Source organism: Syzygium oleosum, unplaced genomic scaffold (genome assembly GCF_021117445.2).
Source record: "Syzygium oleosum isolate NSW1041296 unplaced genomic scaffold, Sole_v2.1 Sole_v2.07, whole genome shotgun sequence".
NCBI lineage: Eukaryota > Viridiplantae > Streptophyta > Magnoliopsida > Myrtales > Myrtaceae > Syzygium > Syzygium oleosum.
In genome coordinates, this window is record NW_026607491.1 from 11521401 (window position 1) to 11544723 (window position 23323).

At 44.9% G+C, this 23323-nt stretch overlaps 2 protein-coding genes, 1 non-coding gene and 1 pseudogene across 3 annotated transcripts; 1 reads left to right on the forward strand and 3 right to left on the reverse strand.

Moving 5' to 3' along the window:
- Window positions 1-2384: 2384 nt before the first annotated feature.
- LOC115672161 (peptide-N4-(N-acetyl-beta-glucosaminyl)asparagine amidase A) lies at window positions 2385-4442 on the forward strand. The gene has a single exon (XM_030593932.2). The coding sequence runs from the start codon at window positions 2446-2448 to the stop codon at window positions 4270-4272; it is 1827 nt and encodes a 608-aa protein (XP_030449792.1). The 5' UTR covers window positions 2385-2445; the 3' UTR covers window positions 4273-4442.
- A 241-nt stretch (window positions 4443-4683) lies between these two features.
- Window positions 4684-13408, reverse strand: LOC115671244 (eukaryotic translation initiation factor 2 subunit alpha homolog; annotated as a pseudogene).
- A 328-nt stretch (window positions 13409-13736) lies between these two features.
- On the reverse strand, window positions 13737-13809 carry TRNAK-CUU (transfer RNA lysine (anticodon CUU)). The gene has a single exon. It is a non-coding gene; the product is annotated as a tRNA-Lys (tRNA).
- A 928-nt stretch (window positions 13810-14737) lies between these two features.
- LOC115662336 (ferritin-3, chloroplastic-like) lies at window positions 14738-17259 on the reverse strand. Its single transcript, XM_056313093.1, has 8 exons — window positions 16828-17259; window positions 16643-16726; window positions 16481-16541; window positions 16258-16345; window positions 15561-15622; window positions 15382-15447; window positions 15216-15279; window positions 14738-15113 (listed from the first exon to the last, which is right to left on the reverse strand). The coding sequence occupies exons 1-8, from the start codon at window positions 17145-17147 to the stop codon at window positions 15061-15063; spliced, it is 798 nt and encodes a 265-aa protein (XP_056169068.1). The 5' UTR covers window positions 17148-17259; the 3' UTR covers window positions 14738-15060.
- Between the last annotated feature and the right edge of the window lie 6064 nt (window positions 17260-23323).

Below are 23323 nucleotides of genomic sequence, written 5' to 3' on the forward strand. Positions count from 1 at the left end.
CGGATTTTCCAGCCAAACGGTGACCTTCCTGGCGAGGCGAGCACCACTAAACTGAAGAGGGGGTGTCGGTGAATCATTCTATGGCCTCCGTTCGTCTCGAAATTTCCGTTTTAACCTCCATTGACGAAGGTAAAAATGATTCGTAGTCACACAAATCGGCTCGATAAATTGTGCGACTACGAAGCATTTTTACCTTCGTCAACGGAGGCTAAAACGGAAATTTCGAGACGAACGGAGGCCATGGAATGATTCACCGACACCCCCTCTTCAAGCTGGTGGTGCTCGCCTCATCGGGAAGGTCATTGTTCGGCCGGAAAAGTCGCGGTTTCAGGCCCTCACGACCAGCTCGTAAGTGGCACTTAAGCGATCATTTTTTTGAAAGTTATGGCACTTAAGTGAGCCAAAAAAAAGTTATGGCATTTAAGTGTCCTCCGTACAAAAGTTATGGCACTTGCGCTGTACTTATCCCTAAATAGATGCCATCAGGAGAAATTTGCCACACTTTTTCACAAGCAAGAGAGAGAGAGAGCTAACCGAGAAAGAGAGAGAGAGTGCTCGGCCACTTCAATTCACACTCGAAAACCCGTGAGCCGTGAGATCGCCGTGAGCCCAGAACCACCCGAGACCCCTCGGCCCCCGTTCCGCCGTTCCCTTTCCTATTCTTGTTTTACCCTGTTGAGTAAGTAAATTCCCTAATGCCGGGAAAGGACGTTGAGATACGTCGTATCGTGGTTATTCGACCCGTTTCTTGTTCCTTTGGTGATTCGATGTCGAATTTAGATGGCTTGCTTGTTTTGTTTCATGTTTTGCATGACGTTCGTTTCCAAACTTTAAACCGAGGCGAGATGACCATGAAATAGCCATGCTTGAAGTTTTCTTGTTATACTTGGCATGCACGTCTGTTTGAGTAACCATTGAGGCCGGTACGGTAAGAATCAACGCATGTTATGACGATCGATATGCTCTCGCTCGTTATTAAGGTTTTTACTTGCTGAGTCTCCTCGACTCACTCCCCGTTGTTTTCCTCTTTTTTTTAGGTCCGTAACATGGCGCCTCCTCCGACCCGGTTCGGTAATCCCATCGAGATGAGAGCCGAGCTACTGACGGTGATTGATGCCCATGAGAACCGTGCATACCGCCGGATTACGACGTACGTAATGGTTGACGAAGGCCGGGAAGACCTTGTCCCGCACCCGTACGTGGCTTGGTACCGCCTAGCCAACGGGGACTGGGTCGGACCCCTTCGTGGGTTTAGCGGTCCCTTTGATGGCACGGGCGAGTCGGCTCCGGGATCAGCCATGGGCGGGGCGTGAGGACGGCCGTACGGACGAGGGCGGGGAGGAGCGAGCGAGAAGCGAGGAGCGAGCGAGAGCGAGAAGCTAGTAGCCGCAAAGAAGCTAGGGACCCAAGCCAAATTTTGTTGTTTATATGGCTTGTACTTGGAGGTGCCTTTGAAATAGGCATATGAAAAATCTAGTGTGCGGCTTGCTTGGCCCGAGATAGGGCATGTAAAATAAGCACGAGTCCATCATGTAAATACAACGTACGAAGTTTGCTTATCTTGCTTGGATTTGTCTCGTTTGTTTTGCTTCCGCTTGCGCTTTAATTTAAAACGAAACGGGACGTTCTAACGATTTTCCTTGCGTCACGGGCTTGTTCCGGTCATGGTCGGTCACATCGTATCGATCGTGAGTTGGTTCGGGACGTGACAAACACTAACCACAAAGACAATAGAGAGGGTTGGACGCCCGATAATGGTCGCCTTGGACATGGCGCCAACAACTCCGCTGGTGGCGACGAGAGAGGGAGGCCGGGAGGATGGGCTCGAGGTGGCCGGAGATGAAGGAGGAAGTGTGGATGGAGGAAGAAAAGTAAGGTGGATTGAGATTTTTATATTTTGTTCAACTAAATCCGCATCCATTTGTAGTAAATTCAGGGTGGAAAAAAAATATACACCACATCAGCTATTAAAACGACATTCACAAACCATTGAATATTTTCCCGGGGAGAGAGAGAGGGGAGTCAACGGAGAAAGTGAACTTATATCGAATTACTACATTGGCCTTTACAGTTAAAAGAGAAAAGAAATGTACCGAGTTTCTTAAAATAAGGATTCAAAGGCATTTGGAGCGGCGACAAAAGCCGTTGTCGTGAGATAATATACCGGTCTTAAATTATCACTAGCCCTTATAATAATCCCCTCATGTCCCGCTCTCTTTATTGTCCGGCGGACTAGACGTGCCACACAAGTTTAATGGATTACATTTACGTTATTGATCCGGACTATATGTGTACTAATGTCTATGAACTCAGTGCGGGTACGTGCAAGACGTTAAATTAAAATTTTCCAAATCAACAAGCAACTTAAAAGGTGAAACTAAAAGCCACACGGTATATCATCACATAGAAGCATCCAAGACCGTCCGTACCAAAGTCACCTCGACGATGCAGCCGCCCGCCGCCACCGCCGTCCTCCTCCTCCTCCTCTTCCTCCTCGCCGCTGCCGCCGCCGCCGCCTCCTTCCCCGACCGCTTCCGCAAGCGGCCCTCTCTCCCCGGCCGCTCGCCGCAGCAGTACATCGAGCTCACCCGCCCACTCCCCTCCTCCCTCCTCCCCGCCGCCTGCGCCCACCGCATCGTCGCCCACTCCTTCGCCCACACCATCGGCTCCCCTCCCTTCTCCGCCCCCTACTCCCCGCCCCCGCCCTCCCCGCTCTGCCCCTCCCCGCCCTGGTCCGCCGTCGTCCTCGAGCTCTCCGCCTCCTCCCGCGGCGACCAGTACGACCGCATCGCCGCCGTCTGGCTCGGCGGCGCCGAGCTCCTCCGCACCAGCACCGCCGAGCCCAACGACGGCGGCGTCTTCTGGACGGTCCGCAAGGACGTCACCAGGTACTCCTCCCTCCTGTCCCGGTCCAACCTCGAGGTCACCATGATGCTGGAGAACATCATCAACGACGAGTTCACCGGAATCTACCACGTCAACGTCACTCTCTTGTTCTACTCCAACGAGGGGGGCGGCGATAGGCCGGGGGTTCCGGTGAATCAGCTCTCCGATCGAGGGTCGGCCTCGAATTTAGGGCTTGGGTTGGAGGAATTTGGTGGAAATGGCGGAGCTGCAGCCGAAGATAGTGTCAATTCAGCTACTTCGTCGCCGGCCGATCTGATCTTTCCCGTGTCGGACGATGGGGACAGAGGTTCTTGGTTTCGGATCGAGAGGGCGTCGGACCTGCATTCGAAGCGGATTCGGATTCCGGCGAACACGGTGCGCGCGGTGCTCGAGCTCTGCGTGTCGTTCCACGGGAACGACGAGTTCTGGTACTCCAACCCTCCGGACTCGTACATCAGGGAGAACAATCTGACGACGGGGCGCGGCAACGGAGCTTACAGGGAGGTCCTGGTGATGATCGACGGGAACTTGGTCGGCTCGGAGGTCCCGTTCCCGGTCGTGTTCACCGGAGGCATCAATCCCTTGTTCTGGGAGCCCATCGTCGCGATCGGCGCGTTCGTCCTGCCTTCCTACGACATCGAGCTGACGCCTTTCCTCGGCACGCTTTTGGATTGCAAGGCGCACGAATTCGCGATCGGGGTGGCCGACGGGATTTCGTATTGGCTCGTCAACGCGAACCTGCACCTGTGGCTAGATCACGGCTCGAAAAGGGTTCAGGCGAAGTCCGTGGCGTACGCCCCTCCCGCGCATAGCGTGGAGCGCGAATCGCAGTTCAAAGAGCTCGATGGATCGTTCAAGGTGAAGGCGAAGAGGAGGGAGCAGTTCGCCGGGTGGGTCAAGTCGAGCGCCGGCAATTTGACGACGATAGTGTCGACGGAGTACAGAGTCAAGAACTCGATCACCTTCACTAGGAACGGAACCGATAAGCTTGTTAGGCAGAAGATGAAGGCAAGGAGAGGGGTCAGGATCAAGGACGAGGCCGGCGTCTCGCTCGCCCGGGCGATCGTCAGGAGGAGCTACCCGCTTCGCGTGATCACCTCGACGCTACCGGGGTCTAAGAAAGACACTTACGTGGTCGTGACCAACGTTACGCACGCGCAGGTGGAGAGGTATTCCGACGGGGATTCAACGAGCTCGGTTCGCAATGTGCAGGATTCTAGGGGCTGGATGGAGGTGAGGGATCACAATGTCCTCTCAGGTACGGCCGACACTAGGCAGGTCTATAGCTACAGAGATGAATTCTTCTGCTACTCCAGGAAGGCGGAAGCCGCCGATGGCAAGCTCGTCGGAGACAATTCGACGTTATCTTGCGCGTCGTCGTTGTGACTATGCTTATTGTTCCACGCTTATATATGTCCTCTGTAGTTTCTGGAGATTAGGTAAGATTGATGTCTGTCCCCTGCCCATAGGTTAAATATGTATGAAATTGGCCTGTACATAAATCAAAGCCTTCTGGGTTGAATTTGGTGTAGAATTTCAAACACTTTTTGAGTGTAGTCGTGCGAGTTATGGGCCGTCGGACGCTCGCCAATCAATGTCGACCGTCGGATTACATGATAACGCGAGCCGTCGGATCGAGTTCCTCTATTGCCGGCTGTTGGATTGGCCACGATACACGGCATCGTCAGACCGACCCGTGAAGTTAATTATCAGAGCGCTTTAAAAGTCTCGTACGACTGCTACTTGTGAATCTCGCAATGTAGTCTCATTAAAAGCATTGCAAGCATGGCTTCCGGTTTATTTGCTGCCCACAAATGAAGTGTTTCCAAGCTCATATTTTAAAGAGTAAACCATGAAAACACCACCCCCAAACTTGTGCCCAAATGCTACCTCAAAAGCAAGACCATATTTCCTGTACAGGGGCCATCCGATATGGACATACAAATCCTGCTATAGCGAATCAGACTAACATCGGATCAGGGGAAACATTAGCCAAAGAAGTACAGTTTGATCAGGTGAGCAGGGTGTCGGAGAATTCGAGGAGCAGACACTAAACATAAAATTAGAATTCGCGAGACAGACCTAAACGTGCGGTATGGAACATTGCATCGGAGACAATACAATACAAACCCACATGAGTAGCCTGTCTCGTTTGAATTTGCACACAGGCAAAATCTGCAACCGCACAGGCCTGCCCGTCTGCCAATGAGCTAGCTATAACCATCTGCATCACTTAACTGTTCTTGAGATGCATTTCAACTGCAATTTTGGAGGGAGAAAGACCGAGCTTTCAACTGCAATTTTGCTCGATCCATCTCCAGCATCCTGATTTGCTTAATGACTGCCATTGAGTGGGATGCTTGCAGCAAAGCTATCTATACCCTTGACAACACGAATTTAAAGAAATCAAATGAAGACCACAACCAACCAGAAATTTCAAAGTACTTATCTGCTGTTGCCTTGCTGTTGCCGCACGAAAACGTTGTGCGAAACTCCTCCTCAGCCAACGTACAGCTAAGACAACTAAATAGCAACCCTTGCGAAACTGACCCAAATTGCTACCGCAATAACATGACTTGCTAAGGGAACATTCAAGCACAGCAATGTGCTGAACAGATTAGCGCTAGCCTATGCAAAGTTCAATTCGAATCGCCTCCGAGTTCCACACTCAATGCCATTGCAACCACATTTTGCAGCAGATTACACACAAAACAGTTTAGAATCCCAAAAAAAAAACACTACCTCGAGGTCGGCGCTGAGCGTTTCGGAGACGTGGCGCATGATGGAGTGGGACGAGCTTGCTCTTGTTGTAGCGCTCCTTGCAGACGAGGATGTCCCTCCTCGGCGATGCGGCACTTGCTGAGGTCGATGTAGCCCTCTTGCCGCGGTCGACACGGAGGACCATGATGACTCCGATGTGGCCGGCCTTGATGTGGCTGCTGACAGAGCGGATGCGGTGGGGGGAGAGTTCCGAGAAGAGGATCAATGCCCTCGACATTGTTGTACTCAAGAAGGGACAAGTACGGGCCCATCTTCGGCCATGTTCTTCACTTGTATCATCACCGCCATATCGATCGATCTCCAGGTACTTCGCCTCGCACATCCGGCACTCCAGGTTCGGACCATGAGTTGCCATTGCAGAGACAGAGAGAGTTTTTCATTTTTGGAGGGAGAAAAAATTTTCGGAGTCGGGTTTGGAAGGACAATTCGGATCGGTCTTCGGATTCCCGGCCCGGGTTGCGCACTAAAAGAGTATTCACTATTCAATTATGCGCTTATATTTTCTTAGTTTAAATATAGACAAAAATCACATCATTTCCTCTCTTCGCTTTGATTCTCAAATGACCGTACAATTTTTTTTATTTTTCTTCCGACCAAAAACTTAAAATTCAAATCGAGCATCGAGGTAAAATAGGCATTTGGCATTGATGGGAAATGAGAAAGTAGAAAATTGAGGAGTTACTACAAATGGATCTCCCTACAACTATGATCCCGTGTTTAATCTTCACATGCTGCCGCAATCGAAGGCCGCGAGGAAGTGGCTGATCATTCAGGGCCACGGAGGCCACGAGCCGCCCTATTTTCCTTCTCCTTCGCCGGCCTCGTCGTCAATGCTGTCCTCCTTGTCATTGAGGCCTAGCTCATGACCCATGCGCCCGGCGACGGCGAGCAATCCGTTGTCCTGTACACTCACCTAGATTGACGTACGTATGATATCAGACATTTGAAGTAAAACGTGTGCAGAATTTTCACCGACGAGAGAGACACATGAACAGAGATAGTATTACTCACTGCTGCGGGCGCCTTCTTCACCACGAGCTTGCCCTTGTGGCGCTCTATAGCTTCGGCGCAGGCTTCAATGGCCTCGTTTAGGACAGCCAGCCCTTGTTCCTGACAAGGAGGAGGAGAACATGAGGAGTCCAATGAATTGACTTTTTGCATGAAAAGTAAAATTCTCAAACGCTGTGATACACGCAGCACCTTGTCGGGAGCCTGGGTCGTGAGGACATACAGTGGAGATGCCGTTGGGATTTTGGAACCAAAATCCCATAGAATTGAATGAGAAGTGTGTGGTTGAAAGTGTCCCACATAGGGTGAAGAGAGATGGGAGATAGGTTCAAATAGTTGAGCCTCACAAATGGGTTTGGGCCCCAAGGGGTACCCCACTTTTGTGGAAGAGAGATGACCTACGTCAAGCTAGGTCGGTCCACCCCCCGCGCGCCCGCCGCCGCCTTCCGGCTCGGTTCGATTCCGGGTCCACTCTCTATCGGTTTTTTATTTTTTCCGAACAGACACGTTGTTTAGAATTTATTTATTTATTTATTTTTTGGACAAATAAACATGTCTGTTCGTGAGGTTCGGTTCGCCCGAACGGAAAATCGAAGCCCTTCGCGACTGTTCACGAACCGAACCGGTTCAAGTGAACCTTCGCTACTGTTCACGAAAATTCGCAACTCTTCATTTTTCGCCACTTGAATAAGACCGAACAGTTTAGTTCGGAATAGACATCACTTCGTGGCATTCATTTTTTCCCGACGCACTCTACGCATATTCACTTCATCATTGTCATTTGGTGCGATTGTTCCGCAAAATTGCGTTCGTTGGAGTCCTCCGAATACGTACCGCCGGAGGAACGAGATCCGTTCTATCCCGGGAGACGATTGTCCAATATCCTCGGGTGCGATTGAGGGGCCAAATTCGTCTTAAGGACACGACGTTAATTCGTTGGGCTCGGATCAACATTCTGCTTATTTGGTTGTACTGCTTTCAGGTTAGTTTTCCTAACGTTTGATTTTAATCTCTGATATACGAACTTAGCCGAACAACAATCTTAAGACGAATTTACGTTGAATTGTTATTCTGTTTTCGAATTTACTTCGGTTCTGTTCGTATATTCTTATGCGTTGTTCATTGAGTTTTTCTATCATATATCATATTGCCGTTTCTTTAATTCGAACTTTTGTATAGTTCGTATGTTCCTTGTCATAGTCGTATAGAATACGATTCTGTTCGGACATTCTTTTCACACATTCTGTTCTTGTTACAAATTTTTCGTTTCTGTTCATATTAGAAATTTTCAATTCTGTTCGTAGTCATATATTTCCGATTCTGTTCGTGAATATGTTCTGTGTTTATATTTCAGAAATGGCTTCGGCTTCGACTCCAGTTAATCCTATTCCGAATCACGGAGAAAAGCCAGAAAAGTTCAATGGTACGGATTTCAAGAGATGGCAACAAAAGATGTTGTTCTATGTTACAACCTTGAACTTGGCAAGATTCCTCAATGAGGATGGTCCTAAATTGGACATTGGAGAGACAAATAAAGAAAAGTTGGCTGCTGTGGATGCATGGAATCATTCTGACTTCCTGTGTCGCAATTATGTCCTCAACGGTCTGGACAATACTCTCTATAACGTATATAGTCCGCTAAAAATGGCTAAAGAGTTATGGGATAGTCTGGACAAGAAATACAAAACCGAAGATGCCGGATTGAAGAAATTCATTGTCGGTAAATTTCTGGACTTCAAGATGGTTGATTCAAAGACCGTCTTAAGTCAGGTTCAAGAGCTTCAAGTGATTATGCATGATATTCATGCTGAAGGAATGACTCTAAGTGAGACATTTCAAGTGGCTGCATTCATTGAAAAATTGCCACCATCCTGGAGAGATTTCAAGAATTATCTCAAACACAAGAGAAAGGAGTTGTCACTTGAAGACTTGATTGTTCGGTTGAGGATAGAGGAAGACAATAGGAATTCCGAGAAGAAAGTTGGCAGCAATCTGGCGGTACCAAGAGCCAATGTTGTTGAAGAAGGATCAAAACCCAACAAGAAGAGGAAAACCTATGGACAAGGATCCACCCAAGGCTTGAAAAAATTCATTGGCAAATGGTACAATTGTGGAAAGTCTGGACATCGTGCCAAAGACTGTAGAGCCAAGAAAAAGAAGGTGACTCAGGCGAATGTGGTGGAACAAATTTCCAATGGTGTTGATGATATCAATCTAACTGCTATGATATCCGAGTGTAATATGGTGGGAAACCCCAAGGAGTGGTGGATTGATACTGGAGCAACTCGTCATATTTGCGCCAATAAATCAATGTTCTCATCTTACATGCCTATGGAAGGTGATGAAAAACTCTACATGGGTAATTCATCGACCTCTAAGGTTGAAGGTATTGGAAAGGTTGCTCTAAAGATGACATCTGGGAAAGTTGTGACACTAAATAATGTGTTACATGTGCCAAACATACGCAAGAATTTAGTGTCCGGATCTCTTCTTAGCAAGAATGGCTTCAAGTTGGTTTTTGTATCCGATAAGTTTGTACTCTCCAAGAATGAGATGTATGTAGGAAAGGGTTACCTTAGTGATGGTCTTTTCAAGTTGAATGTAATGACTGTTGTACCCAATGATGTTATGAATAAAGTTGTTTCTGCTTATGTGCTTGAGTCTCCTAATTTATGGCATGCTAGATTATGACACGTTAACTATAAGTCGATAAAGAAATTAATGAACATGGGATTATTGCCAAAATTCGATTGTTCAAGTGAGAAATGCCAAGTGTGTGTTGAATCTAAATTTTCTAAGCCTCCGTTTCATTCTATAGACAAAAGAGTCTCAGAACCTTTAGATTTAATACACACAGATATATGTGATATGAAATCAATACCGTCAAGAGGTGGTAATAAGTATTTTATCACATTTATAGATGACTGCTCGAGGTATTGTTATGTTTATTTGCTTAGCAGCAAAGATGAGGCTGTGAATGCTTTTAGAATTTATAAGTCCGAAGTTGAAACTCAGTTGAATAAGAAAGTTAAAATGATAAGAAGTGACAGAGGAGGTGAATATGAATTTCCTTTTGAGGAAATTTGTACTGAGTTTGGTATCATTCACCAAATGACTCCTCCTTATACGCCGCAATCTAATGGAGTGACAGAAAGGAAAAACCGGTCTTTAAAGGAAACAATGAATGCATTGTTGAATAGTTCCGGTTTACCACAGAATTTGTGGGGGGGAAGCTGTTTTGACGGCGAATTTTATTTTAAATAAAGTGCCCCACAGAAAAATACAACAAACTCCCTATGAGAAATGGAAAGGCAAAATGCCTAACCTGAATTATCTCAAAGTGTGGGGGTGTTTGGCTAAGGTTGCGGTTCCTAAGCCTAAAAAGGTTAAGATAGGACCAAAGACTGTTGATTGTGTTTTTATCGGATATGCTCAGAATAGCAATGCATATCGTTTTCTTGTTCACAAGTCAGAGATCCCAGATATACATGTTAATACGATAATTGAATCAAGGGACTCTTCGTTCTTTGAAAATATATTTCCGTATAACATAGTATATGAGCCAATTGATAATAATAAGAGGTCTCGAGATACTATATCTAGAAATGATCCAATTGAGGATGAACCTAGACGTAGTAAAAGACAAAGGACTTCCACGTCTTTTGGACCTGATTTCTTAACGTATCTGTTAGAGAATGAGCCTCGGACATTCAAAGAAGCTGTGACTTCGCCAGAAGCCCCGTTCTGGAAAGAAGCTATCAATAGTGAAGTTGAATCCATCTTGTCAAACCATACATGGGAATTGGTTGACCTTCCTCCTGGTAATAAACCACTACAATGTAAGTGGATTTTCAAGAGGAAAATGAAAGCGGATGGTGCTATTGATAAATATAAGGCTAGGCTTGTAGTAAAAGGATACAAGCAACGAGAAGGTCTTGATTATTTTGATACTTATTCACCTGTTACTAGAATTACATCCATAAGGATGCTAATTGCCATAGCAGCGGTGTATAAGCTTGAAATCCATCAAATGGATGTTAAGACGGCATTCTTAAACGGGGATTTGGAAGAAGAAATATATTTGGAACAACCCGAAGGGTTCATTGTTCCAAGTCAAGAGAAGAAAGTATGTCGGCTTATCAAGTCACACTATGGATTGAAACAAGCACCGAAACAATGGCATGCTAAATTCGACCAAGTCATGTTGTCGAATGGTTTCAAGATCAATGAGTGTGATGAATATGTATATGTTAATAACACTTATAATGGTTTTGCCATTTTGTGCTTATATGTAGACGACATGCTTATAATGGGCAGCGATAGTGAGGTTGTTAAGGCGACCAAACGCATGCTCACAAGTAAATTTGATATGAAAGATATGGGGGTTGCAGATGTTATTTTAGGAGTTAAAATCCATAAAACATATGGAGGATTAGCTCTATCACAATCCCATTATATTGAGACGATTCTTGGAAAGTGCAAGAATCTAGATATTGTACCAGTAAAGACTCCGATAGATGTTAATTTACATCTTTCGAAGAATACTGGTGAAAGTAAGGATCAAAATGAGTATGCTAGTATACTAGGCAGTTTAATGTATGTCATGAACTGTACTAGGCCGGACATAGCTTGTACGGTTAGCAAGCTAAGTCGATTTACAGTTAGTCCAAATGAAAATCATTGGAAAGCAATGAAACGTTTATTGGGCTACTTAAAGCATACTCAAGATTATGCTTTGCATTACACAGAATATCCGTCGGTACTTGAAGGATACTGTAATGCAAATTGGATAACCGGCACTAAAGACACAAAATCGACAAGTGGATATGTATTCACACTTGGGGGAGCAGCAGTGTCTTGGAAATCATCCAAACAAACTTGTATTGCTAGATCCACTATGGAATCAGAATTTATTGCTTTGGATAAAGCCGGTGAAGAAGCAGAGTGGCTTCGAAATTTCTTGGAAGATATTCCTAATTGGCCTAAACCAGTGCCCGCTGTTTGTATACATTGTGACAGTCAAGCGGCAATAGGAAGGGCAAGGAATGTCATGTATAACGGTAAGTCTCGACACATACGTCGAAGACATGACACAATAAGACAACTTCTTTCTAGTGGAATTATCACCATTGACTATGTGAAGTCAAAAGATAATATTGCGGATCCATTGACAAAAGGCCTAACTAGAGAGATGGTTACGAAAACATCAAGGGGAATGGGTTTAAGGCCTGTAAACAAGTCATCATAGCGGAAACCCTACCTAGTTGACTGGAGATCCCAAGATCTAGGTTCAAAGGGACAACTAAGTTATGAATACAGTGTAGAGAATTGTCAAATTTTTACTTATTCCCGGATGCAGACAGTACTAATATGTGAAGGTTAAGCAAAAGCTTTTAATGATTCTGAATTGAGTATGTGATATACTATATGTTCAGAAATCACCTATGTGAGTGTGAAGTGAGGGCCGCTTCTGTGAGAATTGAAAAGGCCGAATTCTCTAAAACACTCATGAGACCAGGCGGTGTTCATGGCCAAACGAACACAACAGTGAGAACCAATTTTGTTCGAGAAATAGTTGTGTGATTTCTATTGTCTAGGCTTACACCAAAGGTCGACAGTTCAAAGACATCTTATCCTGATTGACTGAGTAAATCCGATAGGTTTCACTAAGGAAAGTTCAAGGTCTCAGACTACTTATCCTGATGCAACGTTTTCTCATGGAATAATCGCACATTGCATCTCATGCATACACGAAGAGTCATGATATCTGAACTTCTCATTCATGTGGGGCATTGTTGGGATTTTGGAATCAAAATCCCATAGAATTGAATGAGAAGTGTGTGGTTGAAAGTGTCCCACATAGGGTGAAGAGAGATGGGAGATGAGAGATGGGTTCAAATAGTTGAGCCTCACAAATGGGTTTGGGCCCCAAGGGGTACCTCACTTTTGTCGAAGAGAGAGGACCTACGTCAAGCTAGGTCGGTCTACCCCCCGCGCGCGCGCCGCCGCCGCCGTCCGTCCGGCCGGGTCCACTCTCTATCGGTTTTTTATTTTTTCCGAACAGACACGTTGTTTAGAATTTATTTATTTATTTATTTATTGGACAAATAAACATGTATGTTCATGAGGTTCGGTTCGCCCGAACGGAAAATCGAAGCCCTTCGCGACTGTTCACGAACCGAACCGGTTCAAGTGAACCTTCGCTACTGTTCACGAAAATTCGCAACTCTTCATTTTTCGCCACTTTAAGACCGAACAGTTTAGTTCGGAATAGACATCACTTCGTAGAATTCATTTTTTCCCGACGCACTCTACGCATATTCACTTTATCATTGTCATTTGGTGCGATTGTTCTGCAAAATTGCATTCGTTGGAGTCCTCCGAATACGTACCGCTTCGGAGGAACGAGATCCGTTCTATCTTGGGAGACGATTGTCCAATATCCTCGAGTACTAATTGAGGGGCCAAATTCGTCTTAAGGACACGACGTTAATTCGTTGGGCTCGGATCAACATTCTGCTTATTTGATTGTACTGCTTTCAGGTTAGTTTTCCTAACGTTTGATTTTAATCTCTGATATACGAACTTAGCCGAACAACAGATGCAACTAGCTTGATCTTGACAGGACACTCGTCGTTTCCGGCAGCTATGGCTTCCTTCATGGCATTCTGCCGGCCTCCGGATACTGCGCCTCATACATGCGGCACTCCAGGTTTGGTGAGCGAGCCGCCATTGCTTTTGTTCGGATTACACAGAGAGAGAGAGAGAGAGAGAGAGAGAGAGAGAGAGAGAGAGAGAGAGATCCTTATTGGAGTTTTGTCCAAGGATTGGCGGTGCTACGTGATCTTAGAAAGATTTCATGCGAATTTACATGATGATGTTTACCTCTCTCGGATGATCTCAAAAAGAAAACAAGAAACGTTTTGCTTCCTATTTTAGAAAAGAGATTTCCAAATATGTCTCGAGACGCATTGTTTTGTCTGCTACCGTCTGAACAAGTCTGAGCTCGAACTCCTTTTGCTCTTGACTCCAACATGAAAAAGCAAAAGGAAAAGGAAATGCGCCCACCGTGGGGCTCGAACCCACGACCACAAGGTTAAGAGCCTTGCGCTCTACCGACTGAGCTAGACGGGCCTCACGTTGGCCTGCCCTCAAAAGATATATAAATATAAAAGTATATTTTCTTGTTCTACCATCCTAGAGTCTCCGGGCTTCTTAGAGAACCTTTAGTTGGACCGATTGCTGGTTTGACTTCTTGGGTGCATCGTGACTCTTCGTTTGCACGACTTGCGATTGGCTTGTTCGGCTTCACTGACAGGCCGGCCGTTCTGCTCGATCGTACATTCTATGTAGTTTCTTTCAACTCGGGAAGAGGTTTTTGCTAAATGTTTAAGAGAACCATACAAGCGGTTGACTTAGCGAAAGCGCGCAAGCGACTAGGAAGATATCTTGCCAAGATGAGAGGCTTAATTGCTTTGGCCTTTGGGCCATTCATATTATCTGGTATCATCAAGGACCAGTTAAGCTGGCTAGCAAAATAGTTATTTGAGAAGTAGAAGCAAGGGATCAGCGATCATAGCACACTCTTTATCATGTTTCAGCAGCAGTTCATGCAAATGCACAAAAGCAGCAACGAGTGTGCTACGAGTTTTTGTTGGCTATTACTTGACCGGAAGATCATAGGCAGTGCAGATGAGACAATGGCTGCATCAACATGCGTTTAGAATCGAAAGACCAGACTCGAGCTATGGCTTTTAGGAAATGGGTCGATTTTGCATCATGCCTGGATAGAGAGTACCGCGAAAACATTTCAAAAGAAGCACGACGCAGAAGGTAACGAACAGTGACATCCGAGGTTCTCGTCCACAGAATCGCAATCTTATGACATGCTGGACATCCACAGCCACAAGCGAATAGCAGCAACTCGACGTTGGCCCCATGAAGTATACCCAACAGGACATGTGTAATAGCCACGTTGAGGTTCTTGAACCGTGATATCCAGGCAAATGTTAGCCACCAGTATGTCATGGTCCCTCGGATTGAAAAAGCTACTAATGACACCAACTGTACCGAAAACACACTCTGCATTCTCTGTTTTAGAAGGAAATCGAAATCCCACGTGTCTGTGCAATTCGTTATCACGTCTTTAAGACTTGTGCTGACTCTGAAAATCTCCAATAAAGAAGGGCCAGAGATGTTCAAAGAACCACAGAAAATTCTTTTATTCGTATCAACTGTTTCATAAGAAAAAGCTGCACTGTCTGTCTTTAACATGAGAACTATCACACGATTCATAAACCACCCAAGAATGTCAATTGAAAATCTAAGAGTACAAAAGGAGCACGCATCACCCTTCTCCGAGGCCACATCGAGAAAGCAACCTCATCATGCCACTGCTTCTTCCTCACGTAGGAGCATCTGGTCGAAGTGCCAAACTCCTGAAATTCCCAATTTTGTAAAACATCAGTGAAACTAGGACTGGAGAAGATAGGAAACAAAACGACATGATGAGAAATAAAAAGCAGCATCTGAGATTGTACCATGTCCTTTGCCCACCCTTCTAAGTTGAGCAACATATTCTGAGATCTTTTTTATAGCTTCCACCTTCCAGTAATATAAGATGGGGCAAAATTAGTCATACACTGTCTGAAATAACAAACACGTTCAGAACTTAAATGTAGAAGGAATTTGGAACTTTGTTCTCACTTGTTCAGCCAAGAATTCACTTTCAACAAAATCTGTCAATTGCACATCATGGTTACGCTCAGCCACCTATTTGTAAAAGGAAAATACCCATGAAGGTGAAATTTTGATTAGCCAATTGAAAGCAAGAGTCATCATGGATTTATGAGCTTATAAAATGCCAACTAAATCAAGGGTCGTACACCGTGTAAATTCAGAAGCTTTTCATTATTTAGCTTCTCCAGAGACAATGAGAGCTCCATTGCTGGATCAAAAGAATAAATGTGGTCAGGTACATATGGCAATCAATTTGCACCAGAAGCAAACTAAAGGTGATTAGCAAGGACACCAAACGCATTTGATAAAAAGACTTTGCCATGGGAAAAAGAAGCATTACATCAATATTTAGCCATTTCCGCTGCATTATATGTTTCTCAGAACAGAGGTGTACATATGAAAGAACGTCTAGACATATCTCATAAGTTACCGCGTTCTAGCTAAATATTCGCAGTGAAAATTACATGAATACGGCAAAGAAGTCCAATGATTCTCATACATCGGTAGCCCTTCATTTCATAAGGTAAGCAAGTCAAATTGTATAAATGCTGTCAAGTAATGGGTATCTATGTAGGAGTGGAATCTTGAGCTGTGCAATGTCACTTCCAATTTTCAAATTCATTGCGATTAGCATGAAAATTACAAAAAGAACGCCCAATTCCCAAAAGTATCACGCAAACTATACCACACATAATTTCATTGCAAGCAAACCCAAGAGAAAATGATATCAGATCCATACACATAAAAGTCAAGAACTATCACAAGAAAATCACAATAACAAGATGATCGTCCTACAATGTGTAGTTCACAACATTAACAATGGAAGAGGGCCATCAAACTCACCATAAAGTGCATCGCCCTTCTCCACATGATCATACTCGGAAAGGGGCATCAGGATGGATTGCAGCTTCACCTTCCCACCTCGTTTGTTCTGTGCAATTAGACCATGAAAAGCAACCCAAAAAGTCATCTTTCTAATGTTAATCGACACAATCATAAAGACCACATTATCCAAACCACACAACCAAGTAAAGAAGCGTTTAAAGTTAGCAAAACTTTTCAATACCTGATATTCCATCAGCTTCTCAGCATGCTCTCTCTCCTCCTCGCTTGACTCCTTGAAAAATCTAATCAGCAACGATATCAAATCATGAATCAAAATGAATTCATGCGGAGAAAATTCCAATTATTAGGCGCTTAAATCGTTCGAGGGGGAATAAGGATTTACTTGGCAAGTCCCTTGAGCGCAACATTATCCCGATCAAAGTAGGCATACAGGGCATGGTAAACGTACGAGACGTTGTACTCCACACTGGAACGACAACGCACGAAAGATAGGCATCGAGGCAAAACAGTCAGAAACAATAAGAAACCACAACCCGAAACAAACTTCAAATACGAGCAAAACCGTACTTGATCTGCTCGTTAATGGCGGCCTCGCACTCGTCGGCGAACTTCTGGCGCGCGAGCGAGGCCTGGGGCACGGTGGGCACGAGGTCGAGCTCCTTCTTCACCTCCTCGAACGGCTGGAACACGACGCCGGTGAGCGGCCGGCTGTTCGACTCCTTGCTCGCGCGGGCCACCAGCGAGGCCCCGTTCCCGCCGCCCGGCTGGAACCGGAGCGCCAGCGGGCCCGCCGGGGGAGCCGGGGAGGTCAGCGGCCCTGAGAGGCCGTCGCCGGGGGAGCCGAGGAGGGAGAAGGAGGCGGCGGCGGCGGCGGCTCGGAGCGACATGGCGGCGGCTGCGGCGGCGGCGGAGGAGGAGGAGGAGGATCCGGCGACGGGGACTGCAAAAGTTGGAAACTTTACGAGGAGAGAAATGAGCGGAGGAGTTTGCAGAGGAAGAACGACTGTGGATGGATTCGCGGTGAGGAGGAGGAGGAGATAAAGATGCGGGAGGGGGTGGCCTTCGGGCCGTCGGATGGAGGGGACGTGGACGGGTGGGATCGCGTGGTGGGGGATGGGCGCGTGGCGAGCTCGTGGCGAGCTGGGTGGTTCTGGTGGGATCCATGGCTTCGAAATATCCGCATTTTTTTGGGGCCACATCTAAATCGCAAGTGGGGCTAATCAAAGAGATTAGGCCGTTGTCGTCTTCATTTTTATTTTTATATTTATTATGGAGGGGAGCAAATCTCACCCTCTTCTTCTCCCCTTTTTTTTTTTTTCGAATTTTGATCGCTTAGATTTTTTCCAAATCTAAGAATCACTTGTATATCTAGATGTGATTATCTGCGAAAAGTATTACATTTATTGCATTGGTACAAATTCAGTTCTCAACATTTTAATTATTTCTTTTTTTTCTCATTGGTGCCAATTCGTTCCATTCAGCCAATTTAAGCCGGAAAGAAATTTTCAAGCTATCTTATAAAACATATCCATCTATCCTTTCGCTGTAAGGCATAAAGAAAGCGACTCTAACTTCATTTTCAAAGAGTCCTAGCATTAGTATGAGTTCGTTGACCGTGGAAGGGCGATCCATCTTGATGACGTATTCCTCAATTATAAGAAATAGAAATTAATCGTTCGATGTCTACTCGGGATTATTTGGAAGGAAGGCAACACGGCGAGCAAAAATTCCCTAGTGTGTCAGGTGCTTTATGTGGTGACGCAGCCGGCGCTAATATATACATTTTTAATAATATTTTAATTTTGTAATAAATTTTCTGTTCTTTTCTTCTCTTTTCTTATTTTTATGTGCCAGCCAAAATGAAGGGAAAAAAAAGAAAGAAAAAAGAAAAAATAATAATAATAAGAGAAAACAAAAAAATTAGGGATAAGTGTACAATAAGTTCTAAAACTTATTAAGAAAGTGTAATTGAGTCCTAAAAATTTCAAAAGTGCAATCAGCCTAAAACTTGTAACGAAAGTACAATCGAGTCATTAAACTTTTAAAAAGTGCAATCAAATCCTAAAACTTGTCAAGTTGGTACAATCAAATCCTTCTAGTAACTCCATCCAACATGACAAACGGAAAATGCTAACAAGTTTTAGGACTTTAATTGCACCACCTTGGCAAGTTTTAGGACTTCATTGCACTTTTTGAAGTTTTAGGACTCAATTGTACTTTCATGACAAGATTTAGGACTTACAGTGCACTTATCACAAAAAATTATTAAAAAAAATTCAAAATATTATTAAAAAATATCCTCATCAGCGCCGCTCCATGCCACGTATGACGACCAATGTCCATGTCAGCAATTTATAGCCTAAATTGGCTAGAAGAATTGAATTAGTACCAATGTAAAAATGTTTAGGACTAAATTGGTCAATTTGAAAGGTTTATAACCGAATTAGTACCAACGCAATAGATTTATGACATTTTTTTGTACTTTTCCCATGATTATTTGTATGTTTCAAAAAAATTCGGGCGCGGCGAATTAAAGAAAATTGTGTTGGCGAAAAAAAGAACTTAAGAGATGCGTTTGTTTTCATGGAAAATTGTGTTTCCGATATTGGGTTGAAATCTAAAAATGAATTGGAAAATATTTTTCCATTTTTTGGAAAGGAAATTTGATTTAATTTTTTGAAATATACATACACTATTCAGACTCTAGTAACTTGCATATGGGCAGTTGGGGGACTAGGCATGAGCACCACGATCCTAAGTCAAGCCTTAATGGACCAAGACCCGAGCAAGGGCACTTGGGTCTTGAGCGAGAGCATAGGCACCGATCATACGTCCGCAGAAGCTGAAACTGAGAACCCATTGCCTGCGAATGGCTTCTTGGGGCCCCGGCTCGAGTCTACAAAGGCCAGACTTAAGGCGGTCCACAAACGCTAAGCATGGGAACCCAGTGACTCGAGTCCCAGTGCTTAGGCTCGAGTGCCAAACACTCTAGCCTTGGTTTATTGGGGCTGACCCGAGGATGTTGGTGCCTGTGCCCGGGTCCATCAAGGCCAAGCACAGGACCCTTGGTTGTCGGAACTCAGGCTTGACATCAATGGGCACATGCATCAAGGTCTTAGGCCGCAGCCTTGTTGGACCCAAGCTTGGGCGCGAGGGATCTGGGCACATGCACGGGTAGTGGTATCTCAGGCCTGGCCTCGATGGACCTGGGCCAGGCCTTTGTGGACTTGGGTGTAGGGGACCCAGGCCCGGGCGCGCCCACTGGGGTCCTAGATCTGGGCGTTAGGGACCCGGGCACGGGCACTGGGGTCCCGAGCCTAGGTTTCGATAGACCCGGGCTTTGGCGTTGGAGATCCGGGCACGGGCACGGGCATTGGGACCCGAGCATTGCCTTTGTGGACTAGACCCTGGGGTAGGGGATCCATGCACGGGTATCGAGGTATTGTGCTTGGCCTATGTGGACCCGAGCCCTAGTGCAGGGGCATACCGAGGCCTTGGGCAAGGCCTCGGTGCCTTGATGGACCCAGGCACTCAGGACCGCGTCCTAGATGCTGAGGATTTGGGAATAAGCGTTAGAGTTCTTGTACCCAACTGTAGAGTTTCTGATTAAAGATTCAATATCTAGTCATATATTTAGAAAATGATTTCTAATTTTTTAACGTGGAAATCACTTTTCCAAATTTAAGCATAGGTTTCCGTTGATCAGGACAATATTTTTTGTTGACTTATCTTCCTAAGCAATCCAAACATCAGAAAATGAGGAAAATGTTTTTCCAAAAAATATTTTTCCGCGTAACAAATGGAGTCTAAAAGACACAAAGGCCCAGAAACGAAATCATGGTGTGCACTTGTTCGGATGGTGAAGAAATTGAAACGTAGATTATAACTGAGATGCTCGGTCACATTGAGCACGTTCATATCATAACATTATCGTAACGCACGAAGAAATACAAAAGTAGCGTAATAAAAGTTCATTTCATGTCGACCAGACTCCAAGGCCCGTTCCCACCTAATCCAAGCGCGAGTTTATATAACAACAATTGCCAGAAATTGTATCGTGCGAGTTTACATGAAGCGCATCAAAGGAGGATGTATAAGGGTCGAGCTAAAGAGCAACAAAATGGGAGTGGAAAATGGCCCAATGTCACCAAGGGGCCCGAGGGGCGGGTTCGAGTCTCCGCGCCGTAGCTCTTGCCGGTTGCCATGACATACCTACATCAAAAAGGAAAAGAGCCGATTCGTGGCAACATCCCGTGCATGGTCCCGGACGTAAATGGTCGTGACCAGCTTCCGAAGGTGCATGGCAGGGCGGACCTAGTGGTAAAAGGCAAACGGCTCTTCCCATGAGAACTATGGGAATGGGCTGTCCGACGTTCATTCGTTAAACTAAAATGGGCCTGCAACGGCATCGGCATCAGCAGGAGCCCATTTCAACAAGGCCTTGGGCCACCAGATTGGTACCAAAGTGGTAGCAATGGACCCGAACGCAAACACGTGATGCGCATGGTTCGTGATCGCATTTCGAAAGACGCTTGTCTCATGAACCAAATTCTCCCGTACTCTCGTATCCTTGTGAGTGGAGCTTTTATGGCGTTGGGATGAAGAGTGAGTGATGCATAAGGAATGATACAATTGGTTTGTAGGAGTGACTTCTTTTGTGCTAGGAATTTTATAATTCTGAGGAGTTCTGATGGTGGGGTTGGTTTTGTGTGCATAAATTAGTTGGAAGCTGATGCTGCTCTTCTAATGAGATCATGGGAGACCGAAATCAGTTGTGCCAAAGTGTTCTGCGTGTCTCACTGAAAGAACTAGACGCCCGAACTAAACTGAGTATTATACGATCCGATACGAATATGTTATTTGCTACATTATTTTTAGGAACAACTATAGAAAGAAGGCTGGTTCGGTGTTCTCGGCTCACAAAGCACTGCATGGGCGCCGATACAAACAGGCTGTGCGAGCAAAGAGTCGAACAATCGGTAAAGAACCAGTCGAATATGAATTTCGACAAACACACGCTCCCCCCAAGTCCCAATCTGCTGTTTTCCTTTTGGAAGACTACAAGAATTAGCTTGGAATCACGCGACGGGCCATAAATGCCAAGGGGTTTCAGCTAGGACTTGGGGTTTTGCAAGATGTAATTGTCAACAATTTTGATGGAAAGGGTAAGTTTGACATTTTTCATAGTTTGGAATACTATACTTCAAATGTTCTCAAAACATAATTTTCCTTGTCAGGTGTAATTAATGTTCTAATCTTTTGTTTTTTGTTTTAATTTGGTCGGCAAGAAATTATCTTAATTAATTCGCTTGGTGATGGATTAAAGCTTTTTGTATCACTCGCACGGTACTCATGCAGGTCCCATCCACTCGCCCTATGGTCATCATCATCGCCAACTAATCATACAACTTGTGCGATGTCGGGATCCAATCTTGACAAGCCCAATTGGCAACAACACGTGCTACATATCCCGAATTATCAAGCTAGTCAAGCTAGAAAAAGCGAATATCAATGTCTAAATGAAAAATCTGTAAGTATGTACTATTTACCCAAAGGTTAAAAAAGAAATGCACCGAAAGCCAGCCCCCTGTATTGTAGGAACTTGACTATGTGCAAATTTTTAGGAATAAGCACACTGAAAGTCCTAAAACTTATCACGGAAGTATAATTGAGTCCAAAAATTTTAAAAACAGTGTAATTAAGTCCTAAAATTTATCAAATTGGTGAAATCAAGTCATTCGATTAATTCTGTCCAACTTGGTTAAACGGAAATATTGACGTGTCTTTTTTTTATTTATAGTTTTTGAAGGTCTCATACATATAAAATATGTATTTATTTGTTTGTTACAAAATACCGTCCGGATTCACGGTTAAAATTTCATTTATGTGGAATTTAATGCTCAAAACTCCTCATCTTCATGAGTTTTAGTATCCGTTTGTTGGAAGGAAAACTGTTATTAGGAAATTGTTTTCAGACTTTCCGGTGCTTGGATGATGAAAAACTATTCGATTTATAGAAAATTATGGGTGATCGGTTTCAGAGTCGGTGATTCGCACGGGCCGGTTCCACAAAATGAAAACTGGGAACCGCCACCGGTTCCTAGACTATCGGTCCAGTTCCCAGGAGGGTTCATGAAATGGGCTAGAAAGGGGTTTTGAAAACATATAAATTAAAAAAAAAATATAGATATCTCGTCGGGTTGGTTCCAATGCTTGCCGGAGAGAGGCGTGACACGGTTGGGTACAACGAAGCAAACTGGAGAGTTAGTCGGTTCATGCACTCGCCGGAGAGAAGTGCGACTCAGCTGGTTCAGGTGGCGGTGCTTGGAAAAATGCTGGGCGGCGGCTCAAGGTTGCGGCCGAGCATTGTAGGTTGAAGCACGGGCGAAACACCAAAAGGAAGAAGAAGCCCTCCCTTTTTTGCACCTTTTCTTTTGACTGTTGTCTATCCTGCCCCTTTTTCTTTTTCTGTAAAGGACCCCACTTTAGAAGCTGCTCTCCTCCCTCTTTTCTCTCTTGACTTTTTTTCCCCTCACGTTTTCCCTTTATTGTGGACCGAGAGAGCCCCCTCCCGAGTCGAAATATACTTACACGCTGGTCCGATCCGTGTGGTTCGGATGGCCGGTAAACCGGACCAGCACTCACCGGTTCCAATAATTGGAATCGGGAACGTGACTGTTTTTTTTTATGGAAATTATCGATTTGAAAATAATAAGTTTAGATTGAAGAAAACAACTTACCCTTATGATGACAAGAAAGAAATTCACTTTTCGTGAGCTACTAAACAGGCGAAAATAAACTTTCCTTCTTGAAAATGGTTTTCATTCCTTATCACGAAATTATCAGCGAAACAATCGCCACTCAATTTGGACCTCTTTATCCAGCTGAAGAAGATTGCCGCCAATGCAAGAATTTGAGGAGAGGGACGTGGAAACCATGCAACCAAATAGGAGCCCCCCCCAAAAAAACAGTAAAACAGAGCAAAAAGACAAGCAAATAAAAAGGTAAAAAAAAAAAGAGCCAAAAGAAATAAAAACACCAACCAATCACAACTCACTCGGCC